The 16,741-nt window shown below is 46.7% G+C and overlaps 1 protein-coding gene across 1 annotated transcript in view; it reads left to right on the forward strand.

The window, feature by feature from the left end:
* INSC (INSC spindle orientation adaptor protein) overlaps nt 1-16,204 on the forward strand; it is a 129,417-nt gene extending 113,213 nt beyond the window's left edge. Inside the window, exons 10-13 of the mRNA XM_008150999.3 lie at nt 5,084-5,150; nt 7,270-7,425; nt 9,375-9,451; nt 16,076-16,204. Of these exons, the coding sequence (XP_008149221.2) occupies nt 5,084-5,150; nt 7,270-7,425; nt 9,375-9,451; nt 16,076-16,204 (429 nt within the window). The remainder of the gene's footprint in view (nt 1-5,083; nt 5,151-7,269; nt 7,426-9,374; nt 9,452-16,075) is intronic.
* The last annotated feature ends 537 nt before the right edge of the window (nt 16,205-16,741 follow it).

Here is a 16,741-nt window from a genome sequence, read left to right on the forward strand (position 1 = left end):
CTTTCAGATCTCTGGTGGAAGAAGTGGTGTGGAGGGAAGAAGGCAGGCCAGAGAGAGCAGTGGGCTTTCGCTAGAGGCTGAAAGGGATTTTGCTGGCTGGTCTCAAGGCTGCAGTTGACATGGTTGGTAAAGCTTTTAGAGAGCTAACACAGGGATAACAGAAATCTAAATATTCCATCTAGCAATTAGAGAGTAATTCTAATTACAGTCATATGAACTGTTGGCCTTCTTGCCCTAATTACTGCACAGCATAGAAGCAATTATAACTTTTTATTAAATGTATGTCAGATATTCTGTGTGGTAAGTTCTATTAGACCAGAGCACTTGCCTCTATTTGGGTGTCCTGGGTAACCCTCTCTAGGGTTTTATGTGGTATGGTCTTCAGGGTTAGTTTACACATAGCGCACAAAAGGGACAGAGGCAGAGACCATGTGTGATCACAGGCAGATATTGGTGAGGATGTGAGACAAGCCCGGTTCCTGCCTTGGGATGGGCTGTGGACAAGTGTTCCCAGAGCATCTGCCCTGGGCCAGCACAGAGTAAACCTCTTCCTCCACATCCAGGCTGACATCAAAGGCTTTGCCAGCCTCCTTCTTGCCACACAGGGCCAGTGACACGGGAGGTCCCCTGCCTTTTGATTCAATTTGCTGTTCACCTCGATTTTCCTAATGTGGTCAGTCAGTTTTTGGGATGCCAAAGGGAAAGTGATTTCAAAATGTGGCAGAAAGCAATAAGCGCCAAGTTTGTTGGGTTCTCTTCTGGGAAGGGTTCCTCCTGAGCTGGGACCTGGCCTCCCTTTGGGAATATCTCACATCAGCAAAACATGTGCCAACACTGGGGATTGTGTTGGTTAGTGCTCCCTGACAGTTGTTCACAGTCTGGGTGCCTTCAGGTTGTTTCCTTCAGGCATGTCATACTCATTTCGTTTAACAAATATTCTGGGTGCTACCACAGGAGCTCATAGTAATATAATTGACTAGAAGCCCGGTGCACGAAATTCGTGCATGGAGGGGGGTTGTCCCTCAGCACAGCCTGTACCCTCTCCAATCTGGGATCCCTCTCACAATCCAGGACTGCTGGCTCCCAACTGCTTGCCTGCCTGCCTTCCTGATTGCCCCTAACCACTTCTGCCTGCCTCTCACAATCCAGGACTGCTGGCTCCCAACTGCTTGCCTGCCTGCCTTCCTGATTGCCCCTAACCGCTTCTGCCTGCCAGCCTGATCACCCCCTAACCACTCTGCTGCCAGCCTGTTTGCCCCCAACTTCCCTCCTCTGCCGGCCTGGTCTCCCCTAACTGCCCTCTCCTTCAGGGTTGATCACCTCCAACTGCCCTCCCTTGCAGGCTTGGTCCCTTTCAACTGCCCTCCCTTGCAGGCCGGGTGCCTCCCAACTGCCCTCTCCTGCTGGCCATCTTGTGGTGGCGATCCTGTGTCCACATGGGGGCAGGATCTTTGACCACATGGGAGCAGCTATATTGTGTTTTGCAGTGATGATCAATCTGCATAGTACTCTTTTATTAGATAGGATAGAGGCCTGGTACAGGTGTGGGGGCCAGCTGGTTTGCCCTGAAGGGCGTCCCGGATCAGGATGGGGTACCCTTGGGGCGTGGGGCGGCCTGAGCGAGGGGCCTGTGGTGGTTTGCAGGCCGGCCACGCCCCCTGGCAACGCAAGCGGAGGCCCTGGTATCTGGAATTTATTTTCCTTCTATAATTGAAACTTTGTAGCCTGGAGCAGAGCCAAGCCTGGGGCTCCCTCCGAGGCCCAAAGCCATTTGTGTTGGGGTTATAATTGAAACTTTGTTGCCTTAAGCGGGTGGGCCCGGCCAGGGTGTGTAGAAAGCTTTGCTTCCCCTGTTGCCAGCGGCAACCCTGGCCTGCTCTCTCAAGCTCCATTCTGCCGCCATTTGTTTGAATTTGTTTACCTTCTATAATTGAAACTTTGTAGCTTGAGTGGAGGCTTAGGCCTGCAACGGCTGGCAGAAAGCTTGGCTTCCTCTGTTACCTAGGAAACCTTGCTTTCTGTGGCTGTAGCCATCTTGGTTTGGGTTAATTTGCATGCTCGCTCTGATTGGATGGTGGGCGTGGCTTGTGGGTGTGTCGGAGGTATGGTCAATTTGCATATTTGTCTATTATTATATAGGATAAGACTGTGATGAGCATTAAATGAGTTAGTATTTTGCTCCCTGCAAAGATGTCCACATCTGAATCCCAAAATCTGTGAATAAGTTTTCTTACGTGTCCAAAGGGAATTTGCAGATGAGATAAGGTTAAGGGTTTTGATGTAGGAGTATTATCCTGGGTTGTCCATATGGGCCCAGTGTAGCCACAAGTGTTCTTATAAGAAGGAGGTAGGAGGATGGGAGTCAGAGACCGAGATGTGATTGAGGGACCAGAGGTCAGAGTGATGTGGCACCAAGAGCCAAGTACTGCAGGCAGCCTCTAGAAACTAGAAAAGACAAGGACATGATTCTCCCCTAGAGTCTCCATAAGGAACACAGCTCCATCCATACCCTGATGTTCCCTCCACTCGGCTCACTTAGGACTTCTGACCCCCAGCACTGTGCAATAAGATTGTTATAGCAGCAACAGAAATCTAATACACCTTCATTAACCAAGGCACAGAGGTTAAGAAATGTGGCCAAGGTCACATGGAAAATGAATGACAGAGCCGAGACTCGGAACTAGTCTGATCCTTTGCGCAGCCACTACACTTCATAGCTTCTCGCCTAGGGCTGCCCCAGAGGCCAGTGGCCTCTCTGTTCACCAATAACCACACAGGGAACCGTGCCTTTTTGCTCAGGGGGAATGGAACTTAATTGAAAATCATCAGACAGGATGGAAGTAGCCTGGGCCAGGGGAAACTGCCTGCCTGGCTCCTGCACTCTGTCCCCTGACAGCATCACCACCCAGTACCCAACAAGGTGAACCAGTTGTGCCTAAAATTCCAGCCCTGGGCTCCACTGTGCAAAGCAACCTGGATCCCCCTTCCCCTCTACATGGCGATGCATGTAAGGATGTTTTAAAAGGGGGACTCAAAGCAGGGCCTAATTGGCATTTATTCAAATTGTGCTTAATTGAATACGTTATCTGCACCTAGAAAACCACATGGGGTACGGGCTCTGTAAAGAGGAAGTTATTTTCATTAACAGTCTAAAACACCTACCTAATAATTGCCATGTGATGAACCTGATGCTGCAGACAAAGGTTTCTTTTTCTGTTTAAAATTTTGTCCTTCCTCCCTCATTTCCTCCATTCCTCCATCCCTCCCTTCCCTGTTGGATCTGTATGTCAAACATGGATCTATTCAGAGAGGCCAGGCTGGTGGTGGCTGGAGGGTAGCGGCCACTGTGTAGCCGGAGCAGGGGTCATGCTCCCAGCTACTACGGACAGCTCAGAGAAAGCCAATAGCCTTGTCTCCTTTCTCAGAAGACTGCGCACTCTGTGCTTCCTGGCGAACCTTCCACTTTTAACTACATCATCTACCCATATTTTTCCTCTAACTCCTTCCACTTAGCCCACAAACACTATCTTAAAAGGGGGGGCGGGGGCGCAGGTGGGAAAGGGCTTCCAAGGACTAACCCTCCTTTGGTCACATTATCTTTCTAAAATGCAAACAGGAGCTTGTCACCCCCTTCCCAAAACGTCTGGTGGGGCAGACTTGCCTTGGGATCAGCTCTTGGGTGATTCTTCGGTCTCTCCCCTTGCAACCCCTCCTGGTCATGCTTACCTCGCCCCACCCCTGCCCAGATCTGAGCTGGAATGGCTGTAGGCACGGGGGCCACAGCACCATAAGATGAGTACCAACATCTGTGTAATGGGGAAGTGGGGAGATAGATATTCTATTAATATGGCAAACTTACTTTCTGTTGAAAAGAGATTTGTTACATACATTTGTTATCCAGAGTAATATGCCAATATTGAGCCAATTAAAATCTTGCTAACACTCTTTCTTGGCAAATGTCACATTACTACCTAGTAATAGTCGAGTTTCAGGTTTTAAGCTGCCTAAACGGTCCTCAGGAGACCGCCAGCTGCCGCCTGAGAGCGGGGCATGACCTGCAGTTATACTGCGCCCCAAGCTTTGGAGAAACCTTTCAGCAGAGATAGGCCTGCACCGGTGAGAAACCCTATCTCATTTTATTTCACTACTTATTGTAACCACCACATGAAAGGGTTGTCTGTTTGCATGGACGTGGTTGGATAGTCATTTTGTCGTTTATGTCAGGAGCGGTGTCATGGGTGGTACCTGAGTTAAAAGGTGCCAGGTAGTCAACATTTTCCAGTGGTATTTTGGCACCCTGTCCAGTTTGGGGGTCTGCAGTGGGTCCCTTGGTGGTACACTCCTTAATCCAGTTTTGCGCTGTGAGTTCTCTCTGCAACCTTGACTAGGCCGGGGGGTGGACATTGGTGAGGCTGTTGGCTGCCCAGCCCGCGAGGTTGTAACCACGGCTCACTGTCCACCTGATGCCAGCACCCCTTTACTATAGGCAGGGCCTTCAGCGATGCCCAGCAAGCAAGGCCTGCAGGCCCAGACCTGCAAAGTGTAGCTGAGCATGACCTTTCTCATCAGATTCCCCAGAATACCTGATACTTGGGGTGGAATACTACTTTCTATCCCACTCATGTTCTCTAACTTGACCTTAGTCTCCGTTGATTTCAAGTTGAAAGTAGGTGGGGTTCAGTATCAGGGCACAGATCTAGGATGGAGTGAGCCCAATCCAGGGCAGGGGATAGCCAGGAACCTGCCAGTTCTGTCTGCATTTCAGGGTCTGGGACCAGAAGGATCCTGTAGAAAGATGATGGGACCCCCTCTTGGCTCAGGTGACATTGTTCTCTCCAGTGGAGTCCTGGGTTCCACCTCAGGGTCACGTGCTGATGAACAGGCATCCAGGCACTGGAGAAGCACACCTGGGTGGCAGGAGCCCCCGGGGCCAAAAGAAAATACCCTGGAAGTATGGGCCAGGTGTGCAGGAAGGAGTCACAGGCTAAAGGAAAGCTTTGTAGCCCCTGGCTCAGCTGCGTGTAGGGCGCACCTTTTGGCTCAGGTGTGCCCACTTTCTTAGCTTCTCAATCCTCTTTTCCAGATTGTGACAATCTTGGCAAACATGTCTGTCCTGGAGCAGTGCGCCTCGGACATCATTCAGGAGAACGGTATGCGTTTTCAGCATGTGCATGTTGTGTGGGTGGTGTGGCCATACAGAACTGCGGGCCTTTGTGTTTGTGTGAAGGCTACGTGGAGGCAAGTGCATTTGTACATGTAGGTCACAACTGCATGAGCATGTATATGTGTGCTTATGTGTGCAGCTGGGCCAATGTGTAATTGTTTGCTTGCCTTCATGAGGCTTCAATTCCAGTGGGAGACAGTGAACAGGAGATAGAGAAGGTCAGATGATGGTAGTGACATGAGGAAGATAAAGGGGGTAAGGGGTAAGGTAGACAGACCCAAGGGAAGAGGGTGGCAGTTGCTATTTTCACTAGGATGGTAAAGAGAAGACAAAGCTTTCATTATGATCCAAAAAGTAAAAATCCATTCCTACCAAAGGATGTATTCCAATTTTCAATCATTCTGATCCGATTGGCTTTGGCCTCAGTAGAATGCTGAAGAGCCTGAGGAGTGGGGAGCAGGTCAGGGCCAGCCGGATCCCTCAACACCTCACCTGAGAGCATTGCTTTCGCACTTTCTCCCCCTCCCACCTTGTGCTGGGTGTGTCACCAAGGTCCATGTGAAGTGGGCCAGGTTTCAGTGCCTGGGTCCTGTAGAAAGATGATGGGACCCCCATCACCTGGGAACAAAGTGGTGAGGGCTTCCTGTGACTGGAAAATAAGGCAGCAATTAGCAACGGGTTGGAAACCAGAGATGCTAATGAGCTCACCAGTTGCTTCTGCTCTTGCTAAACCCCCTTTTTCCAGGTTGCCCTGTGGTTTAAACAAACATACACGTTCCACACACCCCATTACTCTATTACTAATTGAAAGACATCATTTTGTGTTCATTCTATGTGATGAGCTAATAATGAAAAACTTTCCTGAACCAGTTGGGAAGCTGGGAGCCCAAGGGGTGTCATTGTGGCCTATTCCTTCAGTACTTGGAGCCTTAAGTTCAGCTGGTCAGCAGGAGTGTAATACAGAGGCGATGGGTTTGGGATTGGATGATCTGGCATCTGTAGAGGGTTTTATGGTTCATAAAGGGCTATGGATGGGCTCAAGCAGTCAATAGTTTTAGAGATCTACTGTGTGCCTGGCATTGTGCTAAACAAATAAACACAGACATCAATAAATCCTTGCCTTTGTCCTGGAGGAGATCACAGTCTAGAAGGAGAGGCCAATTTGATAAAAGTGACAACATGACAAAAGTGTGACATCCACAATAAGACAATGCAGTGGAGGGAGGGTAACATAGCAGCTGATACCATAAAAACTGGAAACAGCTCTACTATTTACTAGCTGTATGACCTCTGTGCTTCCATCTGCAAAATGGGTACAATAGTAACACCTACCTCATAGGGCTGATGGGAGGAGAGCATGTTAGAAGGATACCTGGCACAGAATGAGCACTATGCCAAGGGTATCTGCTCTTTCAGGAAACAGTGGCAGTCCCCATGGGCCAATTGAAGAGAGTTTGATGAAGAGACTATTTACCAAAGTGGGGCAGCACCTGAGGGATCCGCAGTAATGATGACACAGACAGTAGGCCCCCTGGGCTGGACAGGGCAGGCCCTATTGCACAGGCTGGACTTTGAAAGGGGTCCTCTTCCCAGGGTGCACTTGACTCTGATGTCTCTTGCCCTGCAGTCTGGTGCTGTCATCTCTGTCCTGCCCCAAATTATGTATGATATTGGTGATGGGGTGGTGGGAGGTCAGATAACTGCATGACCCTGAAAAGACACTTCACTTCTCTCTGGGCCTCAAAGGGAATTATACTAATACCAAATTCAAAACTATTGGAGGTTTTAGGGGATCATGTACTTACTATGCATTTGGCACGGTATCAGACATGTAGTCATAAAGCTCAGTAATAGCATTTAAAAAGTATAAAAGAATATCGTCCAGAGGTTCTTGCCAAGTACAGTGACTTGGTGCATGGAACCAGAGACACTCCCAGGCAGAAGGAGTAGAAGAGGTGGCCTTGTCTAGCTTCCTTCCAGTGCGTGATATCCCCTCAGTCATTCTGACAGCCTCTACTCCAGCCCTGCAGCTATCCATCCAGCAGGCTCCAAGGAGAAGGCTCCCAACTGAGATGGGTGCCAACTATTCATTGCCTCTTGTCCAGGGGTCCAGCTTATCATGGGCATGCTGTCTGAGAAGCCAAGATCTGGGACCCCTGCTGAGGTGGCAGCCTGCGAGCGAGTCCAGCAGAAGGCTGCAGTGACCCTGGCCCGTCTCAGCCGGGACCCAGACGTGGCACGGGAGGCAGTGCAGCTGAGCTGTAAGTGGTACTGGCTGTAGCAGGAATGGAGTTGGGGGGTGGGGGAGCAGCCTCGATTTCACGGTGGCAACAGAGGGCTGGCTGGGGTAAGCCCCACTCTCTGGGTGCTGGGAAATGCTGGCATGGAGGCCCGGGGTGCAGCCCCTAGTCTAGCTTGTAATTTGGGGCTGAAGCAAGACAGAGGACGGGCCTAGGGAGGTTTTAATTGGCCAGAACAATGACTCACCTGCAGACTTCCTGTTAATCAGGACTCCATTTCTTCATCCAACTAGTGCATTTCCTCATTCAGTTATTCACTTACTCATTTATGTACTCCTTTGTTCATTCACTCATTAATTCATCCTTTTGCTTATTCATTCATTAGCACATTTATTACTTTATTTATTCACCATTAACTCATTTATTAATTAACTCATTAAATCACTCATTCCTTCAGTTAGTCACTTATTTACCCAACAAATGCTGGGCTCTGTTCTGAGTGGTAGGGATATAACATCAACTATAGCATTGTCCGGACCGCAGGCACTTACACACCTATGGCATGGCAGGTGTGAAAAGAAACATTTGCACTTGAATGTCATAGAGCCATGGTCGGCAAACTGCGGCTCGCGAGCCACATGCGGCTCTTTGGCCCCTTGAGGGTGGCTCTTCCACAAAATACCACGGCCTGGGCGAGTCTATTTTGAAGAAGTGGTGTTAGAAGAAGTTTAAGTTTAAAAAATTTGGCTCTCAAAAGAAATTTCAATCGTTGTACTGTTGATATTTGGCTCTGTTGACTAATGAGTTTGCCGACCACTGTGACAGAGCAATGCTCAAAGCATGTCCATAGCACATTTGCTATACAAGGGAAGTAGCCCACATTCATCTGGGTGGGTCAGAGAATATTTTAGCAAGGAGGTGAGTCATCACCTGTGGTTTGAGGAGTTATCCTGGTGTTAAAGTTGAGAAAGGACTCTCCAGGTAGAAACAGTATCATGCCTGTCCTCCTGGTACAACAAGGTTGGCAAGAGGTGACCCAGAATGTGTCACATACCATTTATCACTATGTTATAATGAAGTGGTTTTTTAAGTTTGTAGAAAGTCAGTTTGCACTGAAAAGCAGGTATTTATTTAACTTTTCTTCTCTAAAGGCCTAGGCAACATTAACCTACTCAATCTGTATTTTTCTACAGTTTCAGCTACAATATATATATTTTCTCTTTTAAAAAATGTTTTTTTTTTATTGATTTTTTTTTTAGAGAGAGAGAGAGGAAGGGAGAGGGATAGAGGATAGAAACATCAATGAGAGAGAAACATCTATAGTCTGCCTCCTGCATGCCCCCTACTGGGGATTGAGCCCACAACCCGTACATGTGCCCTGACTGAGAATCAAACTGGTGACCTCCTGGTGCATGGGGCGAGGCTCAATCCACTGAGCGACACCAGCTGGGCATCAACATCTTTTCTGATAGACAATTGAGAAATAAAAGGTGCCGACAGTTCCACTGATAAAGATGCAAACACTCAATGTGGCTCTGGTAAAATCAGAGGTACCTCCACAGAAGTAGCTCTTCAGAGAGACCTGTACCACCTTGGCTTCAGTTTTAACCAAGTTCAGTCCCAGCCAGGGTTCTAGCACTTAGGGGTTTGGTTTTGAACCTGCAGCTCATCCTGGCCCTGACAAGGGTCTGGTCACACCTGAGGAAGCAGGTCTCCACCATGAGCTCCTCCAGGTGGGTTCACTCTCCTTCCCCGGCTGATTGATGGGCTGACAGGGGCCCTGGGAACCACCTGCTTCCACAGGTCCCATGTGGAGAGCTGTGAGAGAGAGAGAGAGAAAGAGAGAGAGAGAGAGAGAGAGAGAGAGAGAGAGAGAGAGAGAGAGAGAGAGAGAGAGGAGCACCCCTGGCTCAGGCCTGGCCAGGCTGGTCCCCACCCAAGGCTTGAGGTTTTCCATGTGTTTCACGCAGGTATGTCCCGCCTCATTGAGCTCTGCCGATCGCCCTCGGAGAGGAACAGCAGCGACGCCGTGCTGGTGGCCTGCCTGGTGAGTTCTCAGTCTTTCCCCATCTTTCCCTCTGGTCAGGGTAGCTGGCTATGCCATGGTTGGCTTGCATAAGCCATGAAACTTCTCTGGGCTTCACCTTTTCTCTTTAAAATGGTGATAAGAGTAATACTTGTTCACTTAATTCATAAAATTGTGAAGAAATTGATATGAGGTCATGTATGTGAAAGATGGGAGGCTGGGGAACCACAAACCTTTAGGTTCTAGGGAATCTGAACAATGATCAAGACTGAGTGGCTGGCGGCGGGATGCTAGGTGGTGTTAGTGATGTCATTGTGCCTGATGTATGTGGGAGCTAGGGTATGGGTGTCCCCTGCCTCTTCCAAATTGGCACAGTGAGAAAGCTTCCCTCCCCTCCTTGGAAGGAAGCATTGTGGCTTCCTTCTCTCTTTTGTGGAACAGGACTGGAGGCAATAGGATGGGACAGAGAATATTATTCAGCCAGCCACCAGGACCTTCACCTGAACCAAGCAAGTGCATCCTGGGAAGTTCCCACCCGACTTCTCCTTGCTGCTTGGGTCTCTCATTAATTCATCCTGTAACACCAGATGGGGAATGTATGCTTTGTCTCTGAACTCCTCCCTGATGGGGTGTAACAGATCCCAAAGCAGAGCAGCTTCCAGTTGGAAGCATGAAGGAGCAGGGAAGCCATTGGATAAATAGACCCATTTAGCTTCCAGATCCTTGATGGGTCCTCAAAAGATGCAAGGGAGAAGGGATGAATTTAGAGATCCTTCAAGCTCTTTCACAGTAAAGCCCCCTCTCACCAATCTTGTTTTAACTGAGTTCATCTCATTTCTGGGAGCTCCTGATGGGCACTGTGGGGTAGCAACAGCAGGGCCTTACAGTCAGACACACCTGTCTTGGTTTTGCCATTAATGAGCTGTGTGACATTGGGTAGGTCATTAAATGCTATACATTTTATTCAATAAATATTTACTGAGTGATTCTATCTGAAAATGCACTCTTCTAGGCTATGAGGATATAGCTGTGAAAAAACAGACAAAAAATCTATGCTGTCATGGGGCTTTTATTCTGGTACAAGCAGAACAACCTTAATCTTTCTTGCACCTTGGTGATCTGGAGAAGCTTATGGAACCCTTGTCAGAATGATGTTTTAAACATATACAATAAAATATGAATTTATGCACATTGAGAGGTAATTAATTAGAAGAAATATTTTAATATCGCTATTTGCCCTTTCTCTATAATAGAAGTGTCAACCAAATTCACAATCGATCATGACAGATGGAAACACATGCATGCGATTGGTGCCAGCAAGAGCTTTATATATATCGCATCTGTGCTAGTCAACTTAGCCTTTTATAGATATAGAATAAACTTGCTTAATTAGACCGGCTTTCTGATGTAGCTAAGCTTTTTCCAGCCCAGTGAAGCACCCCAACTTCTCTTTCAGGTAATTGTCAGCAATACAGCAGTAAATATCAACACGAAGCAGATTATTATTGTAGATCATGCAGGGAGAACAAAGGGTAAAATATTTAACTGCAGCAGTGTTTGACGATATTTTGCACAGTGAGAAACCTGAAGTCATTTTCAAGGTCCACCATTTCTTCTTTTCAGTTGGGTTAAGTTTCTTTTTTTCTTTTTTTTTTTTAAATATATTTTATTGACTTTTTACAGAGAGGAAGAGAGAGGGATAGAGAGTTAGAAACATCGATGAGAGAGAAACGTCGATCAGCTGCCTCTTGCACACCCCCTACTGGGGATGTGCCCGCAACCAAGGTACATGCCCTTGACCGGAATCGAACCTGGGACCCTTGAGTCCACAGGCCGACGCTCTATCCACTGAGTTGGGTTAAGTTTCTAAGCTTTCTAAATCTCCGTTTTCTGGCTAATGAAAAGAAAATAGGATTCCATGGACTTATTCCAGGACTTCTGTGAGGATCAAATGAGATGAGGCATTGGAAAATGCTTCACAGACATTTGGTTACAGTGTAAAGTGTTTCCACCTGGCTATAAAGCAAGTTGTGTTCATGGGCTGAAGAAATTGCAAGGAGGCTAGTCGCTAGGGAGAGGAAGCCGGGTGTTACTATGTGATGTCATTACCCGGACAGACATTTAGCATATTAGCCTTTTACATATATATACATAATTATAGAGTATTTAAACATGTGTACTTTTAACTAATAACTTAAATAAGATTGAGCAGTGAGTCTAATAAGCATTGTAACCTGCCTAGCAACGTGCATCAATGGTATTTGAAGCTACCTATCACAATCGTGAGATATGGAAGTTCCTGGGATTTCTACTGGTGAACAAATTTCAGGGCTTGCTGAGACTTCATGGTTTGTTGCTACATCCACAATAGAAGGAAAGGCTACGTTTCAACTAGAGATTAGTGAATGTCAAGATGTGATTTTCTGGGTTCATAGAGCTTCTTAATTCTGTCGAGTCTAGTGAGTCAAATGGAGAAGATTAATACCTGGCAAGTACAATAATTGCAACTCCCATTATCTTCACAACTCAGGCATCTAGCAACTGCTTGACACTAACCAGGCCCTGAGGAAGTGTTGGGAACCTATAAAGCTCCATGCAGATACATGGGCTTGCTGTGATTCCTTTTTCATTTATGCCATTAGTTTGAAGAAGAGCACACAGAAAGGCTTAGCCGCTACCTTCAATCTCTGAAAGGGGTTTCCAGTGGAAAAGGGATTACATTTCTCCTTGTGGACAAGTTGCTGGACGCAGAGGGGAGCCCCTCTCTTCCTAATTCACCCTCCATCTGGCTTGCTTGGCTAATTTTCCTCATGACAGTTTACAACCATGACACTCCATGACCAATCCTTTCATGGTCCCCGTTATCTACAGCCTGCTGTCCATGTGGTCAGCCCTTCACAGTGGGAATCCCACCCACCCTAGGCTCTGGAGGCCTCCCACTGCCTCCAGGCCCCGTCCTCCTGGCTAGGCCAGAGTGCTATGAGCCACCAGACACCACCCTTGTCCCTTGGCCCAAGCAGATACCCTTTCTACAGCTCTGCCAGCACCTCCTTCAAGGCTTAGATCAAAACACCTCTCCTCCATGCAGCTTCCTGGGAGCTCTCTATGCTCAAGATAGGAGCACACAGCATGCACCTGGGCCTGCCTGCTCAGATTTTGTTTTCCCCAGTAGGAGGCAGGTTGAGCTCTTTGGTGTTCTGGGTGCTATAAAGGGAGGCTCTTAGAATTCAAACACAGGCCAGCCTGATGCTGAAGACCTTGACTTTTGACCAAACCATCTTGTCTCCAGCCGTGCTTTCTCCCCCATGCCTTATGGTCCTGGTCTTGTTACCTGGGCTCATGAGGGGATTTGAATTTCTCCCCTTCTAGCCTGGGGCCTTCTTGTGGTCGGGATCCTTTTCCAGTTCTTTGTTTCTCCATAGGACTTTGGGTTTGGTGACTGTTTTTGGCTTGGTTGAGGAACTGATAGACTTGGCCACCCTCAGCACCCCCTGTTGGTGAGTGTTTGTGGTTTGGCTGCCAGAAGGGCCTCCCTATTTGAGTGCTGCCCCCCTGGCTGGTGAGACGGAGTTACTAGGTGCCTTGCCTTGTGGATGGAGTTGGAGACTGCCACTCCTGTCGGTCCTCAAGGTGTTCTTTCCAGCTTTAAAGGCTCCTTTCAGGGGGATGGAAGACATTTCAATCACTGTTTCCCACATCTGCGAAAGTGGCAGCACAGATTGTCTCCTGCAAACAGGCTTGATTTTTTCCTTAATGAAGCAGCTGTCAGTGGGCTGCTGGGCTTGTTAAATACTTACGTGTTTTCAGACTGTCTGGGAATGAGATCCTGAGGTGATTGGTTGTTAACTCCCCGAGGAAAGCAGAGGCTGAGAGAGAAAGGCTTTGGAAGGGTGGGAGGTCCTTTAAGCCCCTGGGCCCCGAGGAGACAGTGCTCCCAGATGGTTTGGGTTCATGCCCTGTAGACTTTCTAGGGACCCTGGGTATCTATTTGCTTTTGTGTTTTTTCAGGTCTGTTTCTAGTTCTCTCTCTTGGGTTTTGTTTTTGCTTTTCTTTCCTTCTAGAGCAGTGGTTCTCAACCTTTCTAATGCCGTGACCCTTTAATACAGTTCCTCATGTTGTGGTGACCCCCAACCATAACATTATTTTCGTTGCTACTTCATAACTGTAATTTTGCTACTGTTAATGAATCGTAATGTAAATATCTGTGTTTTCCGATGGTCTTAGGCGACCCACAGGTTGAGAATCGCTGCTGTAGAGCCTAAGACCATCGGAAAACACAGATATTTATATTACGATTCATTAACAGTAGCAAAATTACAGTTATGAAGTAGCAACGAAAATAATTTTATGGTTGGGGGTCACCACAACATGAGGAACTATATTAAAGGGTCGTGGAATTAGAAAGGTTGAGAACCACTGTTCTAGAGGTTGCCTCCGCTCTTAGAGGTTTTTCTCTCTCTCCTTTCCCTTTCTTTCTTTTTATTCCCCCTAAAACCTTCTCTCCTCCTCTTCCTGACTCCTCAACTCTTCCTACCTCTCTCCTGTGCTTCCTGCCCCAGGGTGTGCTCTCTTTCTTTTTCTTTTTTTTTCCTTTTGTCATCACTCGTCCTCTTTCCATATCCCTTTCATGAATGGTTTCATTTTTTTTCATCAGTTCATCTCTGTCTCTCTGTTTTAATATTACCTTTTGTTAATTTTTTTTTCTGTTGTCTCCTTTTCTCTGTCTCTGCTACTTTCTTCTATCTTATTTTTCTCTGTGTGGGTTTATTTTCTCTCTCTGTCTAGTTTTTCTTCCTTTTTTCTTTTTGCTTTATTTTTATCCCTGTTGATGTAAAATACATCGATGGTCTCACCTCTTCTGCTGAAGATCCTGGCTTGTTTTTACTGTGATAACTCAAGGGTAATGGGGTTATTTTCTCTTTGTTGGGTCAAGAGCAATCAGAAAGTCTTATGGAATCAGCCTCTCTAGCCCTTAGGGAAATCATGCCTCAGGGGAAATAGGACACACTAATAAGAGATAGTCTTCTGGAGCCTCCTTCCTGCCACTAGTGTCTCAGACCCTGTCCCTGTGCACAGAGGCACATGCCTCTCTTAACCCAGTGGACATGGCAGAGCCTGTTAGTCCCACAGCCAACTAAAGCCATCCTCCCCTTCCACCGACTTGGTGATTTCTCAGCTATAGGTTACCTCTCATGTCTAGGTAATAAGTTCTATGCCCACCTTAAATGCAATATAAACTAGTGTCCTGGACTTGCCGTATCCTGCTGTGTGTGTAGGTATGAGAGCGCTGGAGTTGAACTTCTGTGTGATCTCAGGAAGGCCACTTTCTCTCTGAGCCTTAGTGTCCTTATTTCCAAATTGGGGATCACGATACTTACCTTGCAGTATCCTGTAAGGATTAAATGAAACACTAGGTTCTTCCTTCTTTGCTTCTTCTGCCACTCCAGATATTGCCCTCTGTCTTTGTTTCCCAGGGGAAGGACATCCTTAAGCTCGCACCTTGTTTCCTGATGTGTACAGGTTCTAGAAGAGGGAAGGAATTCGTATTTATTGAACACTTAGTATGCATTACTTCAGCTCCCTGATAAAGAGGGCTATGTAGATGCACCGCTCACATGTGCAGCTTCAGGTAGTTTTAGCAGTAGACTCAATTTTAAAGCACTTTATTTGATCCCTTTTCTCAGCAAACATTTATTGAGTCCCATGCCAGCCCCTGTTCTACCTGCTGTAGATAGAGAAAAAACAAAAAAAAAAAACAAAAACAAAAAACAAACAGTCTGTACCCTTGAGGAGCTCAGAGTGTAGTGTGGGAGATACACATTTAAAAGACAATTGCAGTCATGTATGAGAAGGTTAAGGTCAGTGCAGGGACTGTGCATGCACAGGGTAGGGAGGAACTGTCTCTGCTTTAAGGAATCAGCGGAAAAGAGTGGGGAGGGACTTCATGTCATAGAGTGGAGCTGAGGAAAGGCATGTGGGTGTGAAACAGGATAGCATACTCAGGAAAGTGAAACTCTCAGTGTGTGAAGATCTGAGCGGTGATTTCATTCTGCTTGCACCTCTCTTTCCTGTTCATCCACATCTTAGTGGCAAAATCTTCACCTCCTTCAACTTTATGAGCTTCCTTCCTCTTTCTTTATTTCTTCCCTCCTTCTCATCTCATAATGCTTTGCTCAGAACACAGCTGAATTTATGGATAAGTGAATAGCCCTTGCCATTCTAAGGTTCCTCTAAGGATCTGGAAGCATCTACTGATGCCCCTGGCAGTTCTTGTCTGTAAGATGACCATATATTTCACCAAGTTGACCAGATCCTAAAATGACGGATATTGAAAAGAACCAGGTTCCTAGGATGGCTGAAAAACCAAGATGGCAAGACCATTATTAAGATCATGAAGACTTTCAGATGACATCCACCATGGTGACCAAGGTGCAAATGAAACCAGGGGACCAAGTGATAGGATTGCTATGATGATCAGGTGACCAAAAGAACCAGATGACTAAAGGTGTTAAGGTGACAATCAGCTCAAATTACATGGTAAACAAGCCATTTCCTGAAATGCATCTCTCTGGGAGTTGAAGGAAATACATGCACCTGAGCGGAGCCCAGTCCGACTCGTGTCATCTCTTCTGTTTTCTTCCCAGGCTGCTCTGCGTAGATTGGCCGGGGTTTGTCCTGAAGGCCTCCAGGACTCCGACTTCCAGCAACTGGTCCAGCCCCGGCTTGTGGACTCTTTCTTACTCTGCAGCAACATGGAGGAGAGTTTTGTGTAGCGAGTGTGGGAGAGGAAAGGCATTTGGCCCCATTCTCTTGCCCCTCTGAGTACACACCTGTGAACACACCTGAGTACACACCAGCCCCCTCACCTCATTATTTATACTTAATTTATTTTTTACATGAAGTGGACATAGGGCTAAATATTCTAGCAACATCATCAGGCAGTCTGTGTTCCTTGGGAGTCTTTTTTGTTTTTATTTTTTGACTTCTGTGACTTTTCAGTTGCAGATGTTGAAATGCATAATGGCTAATATGACAGATTGTCATGGGTGATTTCACTTCATCTTGCTTTCTCTACTCTCACTATATAATCTTGCCTCATTTTTTAAAACTTGGCAACCGAAGTATTATAACTACCTAGAATTTTTTTAAAAAGTGGATTTGCTCTTTCTAAAATATTTTAAATGAAATTCATAGTTGGACAGAACATACTAGAAGGAAACTTTTATCCTTTAATAAATGAAATCATACTAAATTTGTCTTGGATTTTTCTGAATAAATTATGCCTTAGACTAACTTCTTGCTTCCCAAGG

The sequence above is a fragment of the Eptesicus fuscus genome, chromosome 13 (assembly GCF_027574615.1).
Source record: "Eptesicus fuscus isolate TK198812 chromosome 13, DD_ASM_mEF_20220401, whole genome shotgun sequence".
Classification (NCBI taxonomy): Eukaryota; Metazoa; Chordata; class Mammalia; order Chiroptera; family Vespertilionidae; genus Eptesicus; species Eptesicus fuscus.